Source organism: Capsicum annuum, chromosome 1, assembly GCF_002878395.1.
Source record: "Capsicum annuum cultivar UCD-10X-F1 chromosome 1, UCD10Xv1.1, whole genome shotgun sequence".
Lineage (NCBI taxonomy): Eukaryota > Viridiplantae > Streptophyta > Magnoliopsida > Solanales > Solanaceae > Capsicum > Capsicum annuum.
This window is the reverse complement of record NC_061111.1, coordinates 3,553,772-3,568,791: the sequence shown is the minus strand read 5'-3', so window position 1 is coordinate 3,568,791 and position 15,020 is coordinate 3,553,772. Positions and strand designations below refer to the sequence as shown.

The following is a 15,020-nucleotide window of genomic DNA, read 5'->3' as shown; positions in this document are numbered from 1 at the left end:
CGACCTAGACCTTTTAAACATAGAAGTTAAAAAAATTAGATATAAATATATATTTATTTTTTTTGGTTTTCCATCTGGTGTCCGGTACCCGCATTGGAGCACAACTAATCTGGATTCGCGCCGGGTAGGGCCCCATTCGGGGGTAGCGCTCCCAACAAAGTTTTCTCTATGCCCAAGGTCAAAGCCTCGACCTCTGATTAAGGGTGGAGCAACCTCATCTGTTGCACCACAACCCATGTTGGTGATATAAATATATATTCATGACCCTTTGCATCTCACATCTTAGTTTTGTAAGACTAGTCATTTTCAATTTTTCATGTTTTCATTGTTGGTAAAAAGAAAATATATAAGGAAATATATATATATATATGGGAGATTTCCTGCCAACAACACTTGGACAGGAAAATAAAAAATAAATTACACTATGAGATTAATGGATGACTATTCTGATACAATAACTTGAAAAATAAAATAATAACGACTAGTTATATTCAGTTAAATTATATTATTTAAGTAAAAAATCATTACACTATGAAAATATATATCTAAAATCAAAATTTTGTAACAAGCCAACTTGATAAAAAACGCACACACACACTATGATATAACTATATATATATGTATGTCACGTTGACTATCTGATGTTGCATTATCGAAAAAAGTTGACTTACACTAAACACAGTAATTATTTGTCATGGTAAACTTGTAGATTGAAGTAATTATTTGTATTGATTAATTATAGTTAATTATAAAAATGTATTTAAAAGACGTCATATTTTATTAATTTGTAGTATACCATAACCCAAATTATATATAATGGATTCGTGAATAATGAGCTCGTCTGTCTATCATTGTTGATTTAAGTAGAAAGTGTTTTATTTGCGAAAGAATTCTAACGTGTTACGTAGTTTTAACATATATTTGAGTTCCATTCACCTTCACTAATTAAAGGTATGTCAATCTCCTCTCTCTTTTGTTTAATCTGAGATTATGATGTATATCAAATTAATTGTTTTAATTGTAGTTTAATCATATATAGTATTAGATTCATATGTGTTTGATGTTTTCTAATGTCGAATTGTGTGTTTCAATTCTAGTTTCTCACTTTTGAGAATTGTGAAAGTTGTATGTGTATGTGAGTCTGTAGCCTATTACCAGGATTATCGATGAGGCACTGTTGTCAAAAGGCACGTTGAACGCTTAGCGGGTGCTTTAGTGTCGGCACATAGCAATGTTGTCAAAGGCGTGAGGCACGAAACACGTTGACCGCTTTGTCCTTGCTAAGCGGGTGCTTAGCTTCAGTGCCGTCATCAAGGCACCCGTGCCAAGGAGGCACATATCAGTGTTGTCAGACCAAAACATGTTGAGCGCTTTGTCCTTGCTTGAAGCGAGGATCAAAAAATACTATTGAGCTTTGCCCTCAGTTAGCGGGCACTTTAGTGTCGTCATCAAGACTCTAGGACACCTGTGTTTAGAAACTGGCCTAATACCAGGGTACTTCTAAATTACACCAACACGTATAGAGATTCAAGATTCAACTTTTTGGTTCAATGCATCTGCTCAATGGATTGACAGGCTGGGGGAAACAGAAAAGATTCAGGTTCATCATAACAAACAGCAACAGCGCGAATTCTTCTTCAAGTTTCATGAGAGCAGATGAAAGTCCAAAGTTGTCGATTGAGGAGGAGGAGGAAGTAAGTAGCAGAGTAACTAAAACCACGATAAAACAAGGTGATGAAGACGGTAGTGATGAGCAAGCTGACGATGCTACAGATGAGGATGTCGATATGAATCAGAAGAGAAAAAGATGTAGGTCTCCTACTAGAAAAAAAAAAAAAAAAGGGTGAAAACAATTAGCTAAGCTCATGTTACGTCTAAAGATAGTAATAAAACAATTGCTGTTTTATTACTATCTCAGAAATAAAAAGTAGTCGTAAAGATAATTTTTTCAGAACTTCTAACTGGCATACCCTTTCCTCTTTATGTGGTTATGCATATATAGAGCAAATCTTGCATCTCAAAGTGTAACTGCAAGAAATGTCATGTAAGGATGCATGAGATATGTAAGCCCCCGAGAGCTTAGTTCAAGTGACAACGGTTGAGGGACTTGTGACTTAGGTTCAGCGGTTCGAGCATGTGCCATGCGAACTAAGACTGGTATTTAAGTGGAGAAGGGTAGAGGGATGGGCCCATCATCCCCGAGGTTTGAAGGTTGTGGTTGGTCCTTAGGGTTGGCCCCAAACCAATAATCATCAGGGATGTGGTCGGGCAGATGAGATCCTTCCATCCTTGATCACAAGTTTCTGGTTTGAGTCTTCAGACAACAACAACAACAACATGCCTAGTATATTACCACAAAGTGGAAAGTTTGAGTCTTGAGAATGGAGAAATATAATGGTGAGGTAGAATAATGCGAAAACATATCGTAGTAAACTAAAGTTTGATATTCCACTCTGCTTCATGTACATACAACTTGTGCACTGAACTAAAGAAAGTATTCACAGATAAATTAATAGTAATAATGAACAACAAGAATCAAATATTGAAAATAAGATGGTCACTCACGAAAATTTCCAAACTCCTGCCAACTATGTTTGCTCGTACTCTTCAAAAATGTCCGACTCATAATGATCATTTATCAAATGATTGAACAACCAGGATTACGTGTCAGATCCTGTAGAAGTAGTGCATTTTTGACCGATATGACACGGATGCTTCAGCATTGTCGAAAACAAGGCTGCAGAACTTAGAATCCCCTTACTGAACTCTGCCATACTTCAACGAATTGCTGATCTTTCCTTGTAACAAACATTTTGTTACCTCCAAAGGTGAAATGAGTTATCTTATTTCCACAACTATCTTTCGCTCTCCCCATCGAGTTCTTCCTAAAGACTCTGTCTTTAATCGAAGAACCAATCAAAACCTCAGACCACAACTCCAAATTTCCGCCTTTACTACAAAAGACTTGAGTTCCATGACTCTCAATTTTACTCCCAACACCTTCTTTCTTACCATTTGTTACTCTTCTTTGATCACCAAGACAAGTCCAAGAATTTTCGTTACCAATATTCCTCAAATCCAAAATGAAAACTTCGCCTGAATGCACACCGACTTTCAGTATAGCTGAAAGATCATCCGAAACTGTGCAATCAGAGAAACAATCAACGTTTTCCTTGATCTCCCACACAGCGCTCCCGGACCTTAGATCCCAGAACCTAATGTTCCCTCTAACACCAGAAGGTCCACTATGTGAACCAGCAGCCATCAACAAGTTATGACTAGATATCCAACTAAGTTTAGTAGCTGGAATAGCTGAATCCAATTCAGCACCAAAGATTTCGTAATGTCCAATCTCAGCAACAGGCCTAAAACCATCGTTATTCAAATCGTATACCATTATACAATTCGAATTCCTCCTAGATGATTCGAAGCTCGTAAACAACAAATCTCTTGAGGCACCAATTCCTTGTACAGTTGATCCAGACTTAGTCACATTTTCCCAATTCAAAGTCTCATTAACACACCCTTTACTAACATCAAGAATCTGTAATCCTGAAAAGTCAGTAGCACCAACAGCAACAACATTTGCTGACAATGACAACATAGAATCAATACCAGCAAATTGTGTCAAAATGGTTGATTTTCTCTTCAATGACCAATCAAATGAAGTGATTTTACAACCATGAGCAACTTGAACTTCACCAAGCTGAGTAGTGGCAATAGCAGTAGGTGAATCTCTACCACTTAAGGGCAAAATCAATGATTTTTCAAGATCAAAAGGCTCAAACTGAGAGGGGTTAGATTGGGAATTCAACAAAAGATGCTCAACACCATAAAACTGAGACTCAAAAACCAAATCTTGAATATCAAAACTTTTAGCTTTTGAAGGTAAATTTCCAGTTCTTAAAAGGGATAGCAAAATTGAAAACATCTCAGGATCTCTATCAATGAAAGGAATTGAACCATCAAAATCTGAACCTGAAATTTCAGAAAGAAGGGATTTTGAACCTGATTGTTTTAAGGTCTGTTTGGTTGTTTGAAAAAGCTGACCACCAACATCAATGGTCACAATATTTGAATATGAATCAATTGAGTTTCTTGAAAAACCATGGGAAAGTGGATGAGATCCGGCAAAAGGTGGCATCTTTAAACTTTGGGGTTCTTGAAATTCAATGTCAAGACTCAATTTTTATGCTTTTTTGGAGATTTTTGTGATTTGGTGATTCAAGAAACTTGAAATTCAATGTAAAGACTCAATTTTTGTGCTTTTTTTGAATTTTTTGTGATTTGGGTAATTCAAGAACTTAAAATTCAATGTAAAGACTCAATTTCTGTGCTTTCTTTAGACTTTTTGTGATTTGGGCAAGTCAAGAAAGTTGGCAATTCTTGAAATTCAAGGTAAAGAATCAATTTTTATGGATTTAGGCAATTCAAGAATGATGGAAATTCTTGAAATTCAATATAATGACTCAATTTTTATTTTTCTTGAGATTTTAGAATTCTTGAAATTCAAAGTGATTATTTTATTTTTTTTTGCTTTTTGGGGGGATATTTTGTGAATTGGTTAAAATTCAAGAATGGAGGTTTCTATATATAGACATGATTTTGAAGAAAAATGAACGGTGGTATCTTTGAATTCAAAAGCAACATGAAGAGTATTAATTATATTATTAGTATTTTGGAAGTTTCGTGGTTGTATGAATGACTAATTGGTTAGAAAAATATGGTGAAATTGAGCTAATATTAAAAATAGAAAAATTGAGCTAAAAAGAGGGGCTCTAGAAAGTCAAGTGGTCAAAAATGGCTTCTTTTTTTTTTTTTTTTTTGTTTTCTAGAATTTTGAGTTGTTTGACTTTTTATGTCACGAGGGTTAATGTAGCAATCCAACATAGACCACATTTTTGTTTTTAAATATTTGAATTTTTTTTATTTTTTTTTAAAAAGGATTAATTGGATGCGTTTGTTTCTTTATTTTTTTTTCCAGCTAATTTTTAGAAGGCTTTTCATTCTATGCTTTTAAATAGGTAAAAATTTTCTTTTTTAACTCTTTTTAATCCCTGTTTTTAGACGGTCAACCTATTTTTTAAAAAAGGTACAATTCAAAGTTTTTTATTGAGAACCCACAAGTTTAAAATCCTGAATCCGCCTCTGATTTTGATACATTCTTTTTAAAATGGAGGATGTGCTTTTTCTATGATTATTATAAGTATTTTTAAAATATTTCAATTATGAAGTATTGTGACTTAGCTCTTTTCGTTTCATATTACTTGACACTTTTTAAGAAAATTTATCGTTGTTTACTAAATGTAATATTGTATAGGAAATAGTTAATAAAACTCTGTGGATCAAGTAAAATAAAACTAAGGAGTATGATAATTTATACACATGAATTTAAATATGTAACTTTTATTTTAAGGAAATTGATTATTTAGGGAATGATGGAACTTGAAATTGAAAAAAATGTCAACCATATAAAGAACATTTAATCTAATGCTAAATATTTGGGATTGTATTTAGGGAAAGATGGAACTTGAAATTGAAAAAAATGTCAATCATATAAAAGAACATTTAATCAAATGTTAAATATTTGGGGGATTAGGTAGAATCTACTCCTTATAATTAGGCAAACACATGTTAATTACTCCCAATTGAAAGTTACAACTAATATTTTTGGGTACCAAACAATCTTGGCGGCGCCCACACATGTGCATAGTAGTAGCTCTTTTACTTGGCCTCCAAATCTTAATGCATTACTATCACTATATGTTGGGTGCTACATACCCTACTTCCTTGCAATTTCACAATTTACTTTTAATAAAAAGAATTTCTTGAGCCGAATATATCAAAAATAACTTTTCTATCTCACCTCTTTAAAGTAGTAGTGTGAACTACCTACAGTTACCTTCCTCAAATCCCACTTTGTAAGAGTATATTGGGTATGGGTATGTTGTTGTTGTTGATGATGATGTCAGGGGTGGAGCCACCTTTGGTTCAGTGGTTCATTCGAACCTCTTTCGATGAAAAAATATACCATTTATACATGATTAAAATGATTTATTTTATATATATAGATATTGAATTTCATTTGACTCGTTCATATGTTCACTTTTTCAAATTTTGAACTCCCTTAGGAGTAATCCTTATTCCGCTACTGATTGATGTTACTTCTGATAAAAGAGGTATTACACCTCAATCCTAAATAACATAGGATATTCCTACATTTTATGCAATTGTCGAGTCTCACATCGGTGCTTAATGGGTGAAATGATGTGACATTGTCTCTTTTTTATGATCTTTAATTAAATTTTCTGCTTATTGAGCCAACTTTGAGATTAAATTACGCTCGAGATTCATTTCTTTTATCAGAATTGAAAATTGAGTTGTATTTGACCGAGTGGTTCAATAAAGTTGAAGTGAACACCATGGGATCTCAGGTTCAATTCCCAATAGAGACAAATACTAAAATATTAGGTGATTTCTTCCCATCTGCTGGAAGGTACCACGTGAATTTAGTCGAGGTGCGCGCAAGTTGATCCAGACACCACGGTTATTTGTAAAATCTCACTTGGTGACATATACATGATTGAAAACATGGAGATCATTGTCATTTATAGCTGATTCATTGCATACATTGCTGATGAACTACATGATAGAAAACCAAATCGAACAAATGAACTGAAGCCAGTCAGTAGCAGCAAAAGACAAATTCTTCATATAAAGTCACACCAAAGAGGAACAAAATGATCATTATCAGCATTATCTTCTACACTGTTTTATCAGTTTATTATGTTACATATAGAAGTGCTAGAAAGCGAAAAAGTAGTCTATTAGTCAACTGTAAAACTCTCGCTCAGGGGAGAGCAAAACTAGTTTATCAAATGGTAATTCCTAAAATACACCTCTATCTATCTTATCCTAAGTTCAGAAAGTGCGCGGAAAAAAAAACAGCCTTCGTTTGTATCAGTTCCTCTTTATCAGTCCTGCTGCACATCATTCCCTTCAATGTCTTGTCCTTGTACAATTTGATACCAAGAGTTTTCGGTATTTGCTGCTGGTTATTAGTATGGTGTGGATTTACCAAAGTGATGCAAACTAGTTAGCTGACACCGGGTTGCATCATAGGGAAGATCCAGTTACTGCATGGTGCAGTATCCTTTCCAAGAACCTTCTCGTTGGCCCACCAGTCAGAGCCAAGATTAGCTTTATCAGGATATCCTCCATCCACATTGTCAAAGTTAAATTCCTTTGAGGATCCGAGAGTGATGGATCTGTGTTTCTGCTGCCTCTGTCCATCCTCTCCGTCAGTAGATGATCCTTCACGTATTTCATTGGAAGACTCATGTCCATCATGCTCCTGTGCATTTGATGTTTCAGCCAGGTTTTCCCGTCGTCTAGTGCAATGTTCTACATCCTGGGGAGATACTGATCCAGTTCTCATCATCATCGTTGGCTTCTTTTCCACACACCTCACAACGTCTTCTGCAGTTATCTCGAAAGAAACTCTATGATCAACCACTGTTAGGTCATTTCTCCATCCATTAAAGGGCTTTGGAAGACGATGAGCACCAGTGTTCTGATGATTAAGAAGGAAATTATCGTGATATTTGGGGTTTACTGCATCAGGGGTCAAAGTCCCAGATCCTTGCCGAGATCCCCATTCGTGAGGGGCTATTTTCTCCAGGTTCAGGAACTGAGGGCGTCCAGGAGTATACTCACGGTCAAGAAAAGGAGATGAGGTTCCAGATACAGATATGGCAGACCCAGGTGAGATCAAATTGCTGACCGGACTCCCTGGTTGAAGTTGGTATGATTGAAATTCATACTGAGCACAAGGATATCTGTGACCAGCAGCAACATTTTGATAGGTGGGGTCAAGAAGCTTAGCAAATGGTACCTCAGGTGATGAAGGTGTAGTCAAGTGGACTGACTCAGGAGGAGGGGTAAAAGGAGCAGTAGATGGTTCGGTAGTGAATGTAGAGAATACAGGTGGAGAGACCAGTTGAGTTTCATGAGCGTATGGCCCGATAGCAAAAATTGAGGTGGGTCCACTGGGAGAATATGTAGACATAGAAAGGCATTTTGAACCAACTGGTGAATGGGTTGCTGAAGGAGGTTCTGATGGCAAGAAAGATGCAGGCGATGAGGGGGGTGCAATGAAGGGAAGCACTATAGAAGGAGCTTGACTTGAAGCATTAGCAGCAGGTCTATCTAGCCCAGGGGCTGTTGTCTCTGGGACAAAAACTGCATGTCCAATTCGTTTTGTCTGTTTCTGAGAGCCAAAACACCAATACATGCTCCAGCAGCTTGTCCATCTTCGTTTCTGTTGAACCATTTTAAAGTGCAAGAGATAATGAGAACTCACACAAAATGAAGAACAATATCCCAGTTAAGTTCAAGATGCTAACACGCAAAGCAAGTTTCAGAATAAGACCCAAGAGAAGAGAGGCAAGGAATTAGAGAAAATAAAATGATCTTGTTTCTAGATTCTGTTTTAAAACAAGAATACGTGCGATTTGGTTGTTTCTTAGAATCAAGCAGCCAAGGGAATAAAAGCAAAGAACAGACTTAAGCAACCTTGGAGATTTTAGACCATGTAATTTAACAGTGAAAGAAAATTGGACTAATCCAGAGTAATGTCAGAGAGCTCAGAGAAAATATTTTTAACCTTGTTCAGGAATAAAAACAATTGAGTTTGCGAATGTCACAAGAGTGTTGATCAAAATGAAGGGGAAAAGACTTCCTCGGTGGCCTTCTATCTTGCATCCTAAAGGTAAAAGATTCAATTCTCACCCACCTTCTCCCAATTCTTTTCTCCTCTCATTTATACAATACATTAAGAAAAAAGAGGAAAGCTCTTATAAAGTACCATGAACCTTCTTACATGATAAGATCAATCATAAAAGTATAAGAACATTGAGAAGATTGTGAACATCAGCAAAGGTTAAAAGAAAATCCAGATAAAACAACAAAAAAGAGGGAGGCATGACAAATATTTGTACAATTTCTCCAGATGTGACTGGAGAGCATGATAACAATTCTATCTCCATCCGTTCCAAGCAGATGCCATTTATGTAAGTGCCTCACAAGCTTTGGCCTCTTCACTTGGCCTAGGAGGTATATTGTTCCTTGGGATTTTACTGGACATGTTGTTGTGACTTCGACTGAAACCGTAAACCGGCTTTCACTTTCAGCCTCATCTAGTGAAGATCTAGAGGCTTGTTCTATTGAATTCATGGGAAGAGTTTTGATATCACAAAAAGTACACATTTAGCCTTTTGGAACATATTCAGAAGTGTCAATGAAGCAATTAATGGTATCATTAGGACACAATATAGTAGAGATTCGAGACCAAAAGCAGTGACACTCTGAAGTGATGACTTAAATTCAAGATCTTTTTTGATAGACAAAATAATTTTACTATAATAATAGTACCAAAAAGGTACTGATAATGTATAATAGTCTGGATTTGACTCCTTCCAGTGCAGTGAGTCCAAAAGATCCAGCGTGTTTTCTAATTAATTTACAACACTCTTTCTGCATCAAAAGCGTAAATCACATAAGTATCTACTATATTTTACATGAGAATTATTTCTTTTTTCCTTCAAAAATTGAAATTCATGTTTCTTATATTAGATGAGAAGCCGAGCTGAGCAAATTTAATTAGTGGAATAATATGATATCTGCATCTGTTGAATCTGGAACTCGTGAAGATTCTATTCTGCTAACTCAACCTTCTGAAATGCACAACCGAGTATTGTATAACTGCATCACTTTAAGAAAGAAAGAATCACTTCTAAAAATGCTATAGGCTAGATAGCATTTGGGAACAACATTAAGAAAATCACTTCAGTTGGACATAACTTCAGTTGCTTCTAAAATAAGAGGGAATGTGGCACCACTTCAAAAGTAATACCTTCTCTAGATTTTGGATCGATTAGTAAAAGAAAGAAAGGAAATGATTTATGTATTACATCGGTAACTTTACTAGAAATCTTGTTTCTCACACTAGCGACTAGCCTTTTCCAGTTCAATGGAAGAGGTTAAAAACATCTGTCGCTTCATCTCCTTGTCGTTTTCTTCCTCAATTCAGACATAATTCAAGCATTTGAAACCATATCCCACCAAGTCCCTCCTCTCTCACTCACTTGGTCAAACAAGTATATGCCCTATGTACACTCGTGGACAGCACACATATCATGAACAGTGAAGCATATTATCCAACTTCCCTGGAAATTGCCTGTCATACCATCACACCAATTTCCAACAGGGGGCAAAGAATTAGTACACTAACTTTCCCCACAATAAAACTTCTCTTTTAATGAACTTCCATCCAAAGAGTAAATCTTTACCTATTGCCATAATTTTCTGCACATTTCTCAGAAAAAGTGCTACTATTTGCTATACAGGATGCATAAAATGCAGATTTATCCCAAATTCAAACAGCGGACACAACAGTTATAACAGTTACTATTTCATACCAGGGCGATACCAAGCAATTTCCAATCAGAAGATCAAATATGCTAAACATCACTCTTTGCTACACGCAACACACATCTCTATTCTTAATGCAACAACAACAACATACCCAGTGAAATTTCACACGTGAGGTCCGGGAAGGGTAAAGTGCATGCAGATCTTATCCCTACCTCTTGGAGGTAGAAAGGCTGTTCCGGAGTACCCTTAGCTCAAGTACAGCAAATCAAAATAAGTATGAAAAGTACGTATGCAACTAATAAGCAAACAGTAACCAAAATAGTGCAATAACCCAAACACAATCTCTATTCTTAATGCAAGGAACAAATACTATACAAAAACTCCGTGATCTATGAATCTCACTAAGAATTCTGCAAAAAAAAAAAGCTTAAATTAACTTAACCTGAGCTCAAAAATATCAATCACAATCTATAAATTTCCAGATTCAAATCAAAATGAAAACACCAAAACGATCTACGAACTCCACAAATTAAAAACAAAAAAGCTATAACCAGCTTCAAATAAAAGTAAAACTCCAAAAAATATATATATAAAACCAGATTTAGATCAACGTAAAGCACAAAATAATTTTAAATTTCCTAAAATATGTAACTAAATTCAATTCGAATTGATTTTCAGATTCCTAAAAATGATTTAGATAAAATGAAACTCAAAATGAGCTAAAAATTACTTTAAAAATGTAAATAAATTCAAATCAAAGTGACTTTCAAATGCCTAAAATGAATTAGATCAAAGTGAAACACAAAATAATTCTAAAATCCGTAAAAAAATTGTAACTAAATTCAAATCAAAGCAAAACAAAAACGATCTATATATTCCAAAATTGAAAATAACCGAAATCAAATCGAAGTCAAATTTATTATTAACCTGAACGGAAGCTTGAGGAACACGATTTTCAACAGAAGCGATAGCAGTAGCTGCTGCGTTTATAGTTTCCAAAGTGTTATCAACTCCGTTCACTCTGCTCATCTTCGACAACAATTTTCTAAACTCCGGCGACTTTGCAGCTCTATAGCATCGCCGGAACTCACTTTTCCGATCGAAAAATCACAAGCTCTTTACGGTAATTTGGAGAAAAATAAATTGATTTCTTCGATATTAATCAATATATATCTATATTTTATTATATAGTTCTGTAAATGCAAATATGTATATATATAGTTGTAGTTAGTAATTTATATATGTATAGGCCATGGGCAATTGGAAGCTTTGGAGGTCAAACACGGCAATGACTTACGTGATTTAATTTTTTTTTTAAATATAATAATGAGGTTATTATTATTGGTAAAAGGTAGTAATTAAAAAGGTACTTTATTAAAGGTTAAATTTTCTAAAATTTTATTGCCTTTGTCTCATATTAGTCGTACACTTTTTCTATGATGGTTTTACTAATTTAATCTTAAGAAACTTATAAATAACTTGTTTCGTTTTTTAAAAATATTATTAGTCTGATTTAAAATTAAAAAATTATAATTTATTTATATTTTTTTTTTTAATAAGTGGATAAATAATAGGACGGAAAGAGTAATTAATAATTTTTTTTAAAGGATTGTGAGAATTACTATAATGGGTTTCTTTAGAATTGAATAGAGGCATGATGAATTGGTTGATGTTTCACCTGAATTTTGCTACCCACATTGAATGTAATTTAACTTATTTTTAAAAAATAAGACTTTTATTTAAGATTTTAGTTTTCAGACTTAATTAGTGGAGTAATTACTAGTTGTTGTGTATGGTTTGATTCTTAATTATAGAGTTAAATGAGATAATATATTTTTTATTTAATTCGAAAAATCTTGATTTGATCACATTTTAATCTGAGAATCTATGAAATATTGTCGCTTTGCTGGACAAAATTAAAATAAAGATAAGATTTTGTTAATTTTACTTTTCTGAAATCTCGTTTATGAATTCACACTAAGTAGATTGTGTTGTTAGATTCAATATAACAAGAACAATATTTAGTACTATTGATTACCTTGTTAAATCGATTAAATTACTAACTATTCCAATATTTTCTAAATTCTATGTTTGCGAGTGTATTTAGAGCGATAAATTTTATATCTTAGATATCGACTTTAGAATGAGGCTATTTTAACTTAAATCTGTAATAAATTGATCACAAAAAGAAGCAAAGTATTCAAAAGTGCTCGATCGCACAAATCAATTACATCAAATTATATTAATTTATCTAAAATGGCAAAACACTAATACAAGTCTTTCTTTGACTCCCTTCCATTCTTCATATGCAATTCAAAATTTGAATTTCTTTTAATTTGTAAGAGAAAATGCATGATAAAAATAAATTCCACCTTATAGTTGAATTTGATAAACCATCACAATTTTGACATGAACTTATTAAAGAATGGCTCAACCTCATGAGATTCATATGACATTAATAGCAAAAATACACTTCAACATAGAAATCTATTAAGCAACAAAAGATAAGTATGAAAATAAAACAATTGATAGTGACAATTCAAGAATTAAAAGGAACTATTAAAACAAACGAATTTAGTCAATATTGGAATCAATGTGCTACTAAAATTCGTGATTCTTTAATTTTTATTTTAATATGGTCGGTCATTTTAATAAATTAAAATTTTTATTATTTCTTTTAATATTATCATTAAGTAAATGCATAAAACTTTAGTAGTGATTTATAAGGACAATTTAACAATATAGTAACTCTTAACAAAAAATTTCTTTTCGATATTATTTGGAGTACAACGATATTCATTATCATATTTTCTTCAGTGGCGGAATCAAAATTTTTATTGAGGGAGTTCAAAAATAAATATACGGACTAGTCGAAGGGGTCCAACATCTACTAAATATACATAAAAATATTTTTGATCATGTAAAAATAGTACTCCCTCCGTCCCAAATTATGTGTCGTCATTTGACCGGACACGATATTTAAGAAATAAGTATTGACTTTGTTAAAGTTACAAAATTACCTTTCTTAAAGAAAAGAGTAATAGTATTTAAAATCAAGTGGGATCACTAAGGGTAAAATTGTAATTGTGTCTTTAAAAACTTACCAAATAAGGAACTGCGATGTTCTTTTTGGGACGGACCAAAAAGAAAATGGTGACACATAATTTGGGACGGAGAAAATATAATTTTTCAACGAAGATGGTTCGGATGACCCTCCGAATTCAATGTGGCTCCGCCACTTTGTATTTACTTTTCAAATCTGACTTGATATTCTTTTGAGTTGATTGTCTTTCAAAAACAGTTTATCAATCTTCACAAGATAAGGGTAAGATCTGCGTACATAATATTTTTGCCAAACTTATTTACGAGATTATACAAAATATGCTTATTTCATTATTGTCAAGTCAACAAAAATCTAAGTAAAACTAAGTAAAATCACCAATAAAAATCAAATCTATATATTCGACCATATAATCGAGGGTAATTTGGTCATATTAGGGCCTCAAATTATTGACTAATATTATAAGCTAAATATAATAAATTAGTCTATTATATTATATTAGTAATATATTAAATAAAATAAGTAGTTTAATTTACCTATGGAACTTTTAGTTTAGGGGGTAATGAGTGCGCACGTGTGCGCACCTTTCTTTCCGTGTTCCTTCCGGCGTAGGTTAGGCCCCACCCTTGAAAATTCCTCCTTTCTCGAACTAACGTGCACGCTTGCCTCATCCTTTTCAGCATTTTTTTTTATTTACATTAAACTACCTATTATTATAATCTCGCTGTTAATTTTTACTCGTACACTATACTAATAGCTTGTTTGATTGAAAAATATGCTGTTTCGAAATAATTTATTTTGAAATTATTACTTCATCTTCAATGAAGGATAACTAATCTCATAATAAGTTAATAGAATAAAGAATCAATAAACTTATTTTAGAATTAATTTTGAAATTTATTATTTTGTATTCCTCTTAGCAATCGTGACCTAAAAGTAAAATTGCACTTTTAAGTTTGAAAATTCAAAAAATAATTTTGTTAAATAGTTTTTGATTCATTTTTATTTATTAATATTTAGACGATTTATAATAATTAGAGTGATATAATAAAATTATTCATTTATTTATTGCTTTTAAGGATATTTTAAATTTAATAAACAAGTAAATAGGGACGGAGAACAGTTCTTTTACTAAGTACCCTAGTTTATTTATTTATTTATTTATTTATTTTAAGCATTAAAGTAAGTTACTTTTCCTAAATTCGGCATAGTGGAATAAGAATATATATTTTTCTTAAAACAAAGTAAGAGTAGAATTTTTTTTGGAAAAAATATTCAACGAGATTGAAATAGCAACTATTTAAAATTGAGAAAAAAAAACCACGATTTATAGGCTCAATACCCCTAAAAAGAAACAAAGAATGAAGAAACCAATAAGACAAATCGAATCCTTACCAACAAAGTCTTAGTTCAGATAGTCAGCTAACCGAGCTACTAAGATTTCTCATTTTATGATTTCTTTTCATTTGTTAATTGTCTTTTTTTTTTTTTAATAATCCTTCATTATTCATTAATATATCTAATT

General features: G+C 33.1%; 2 protein-coding genes across 2 annotated transcripts; both read right to left on the bottom strand.

Annotated features, from left to right (window-relative positions):
• Nucleotides 1-2,423: 2,423 nt before the first annotated feature.
• On the bottom strand, nucleotides 2,424-4,710 carry LOC107865289 (BTB/POZ domain-containing protein At5g41330). Its single transcript, XM_016711591.2, has one exon. The coding sequence runs from the start codon at nucleotides 4,142-4,144 to the stop codon at nucleotides 2,747-2,749; it is 1,398 nt and encodes a 465-aa protein (XP_016567077.1). The 5' UTR covers nucleotides 4,145-4,710; the 3' UTR covers nucleotides 2,424-2,746.
• Nucleotides 4,711-6,732: 2,022 nt separating this feature from the next.
• LOC107865280 (uncharacterized protein At1g76660) lies at nucleotides 6,733-11,724 on the bottom strand. Its single transcript, XM_016711583.2, has 2 exons — nucleotides 11,362-11,724; nucleotides 6,733-8,320 (listed from the first exon to the last, which is right to left on the bottom strand). Exons 1-2 carry the CDS (start codon nucleotides 11,461-11,463, stop codon nucleotides 7,097-7,099), a joined length of 1,326 nt encoding a protein of 441 aa, XP_016567069.1. The 5' UTR covers nucleotides 11,464-11,724; the 3' UTR covers nucleotides 6,733-7,096.
• Between the last annotated feature and the right edge of the window lie 3,296 nt (nucleotides 11,725-15,020).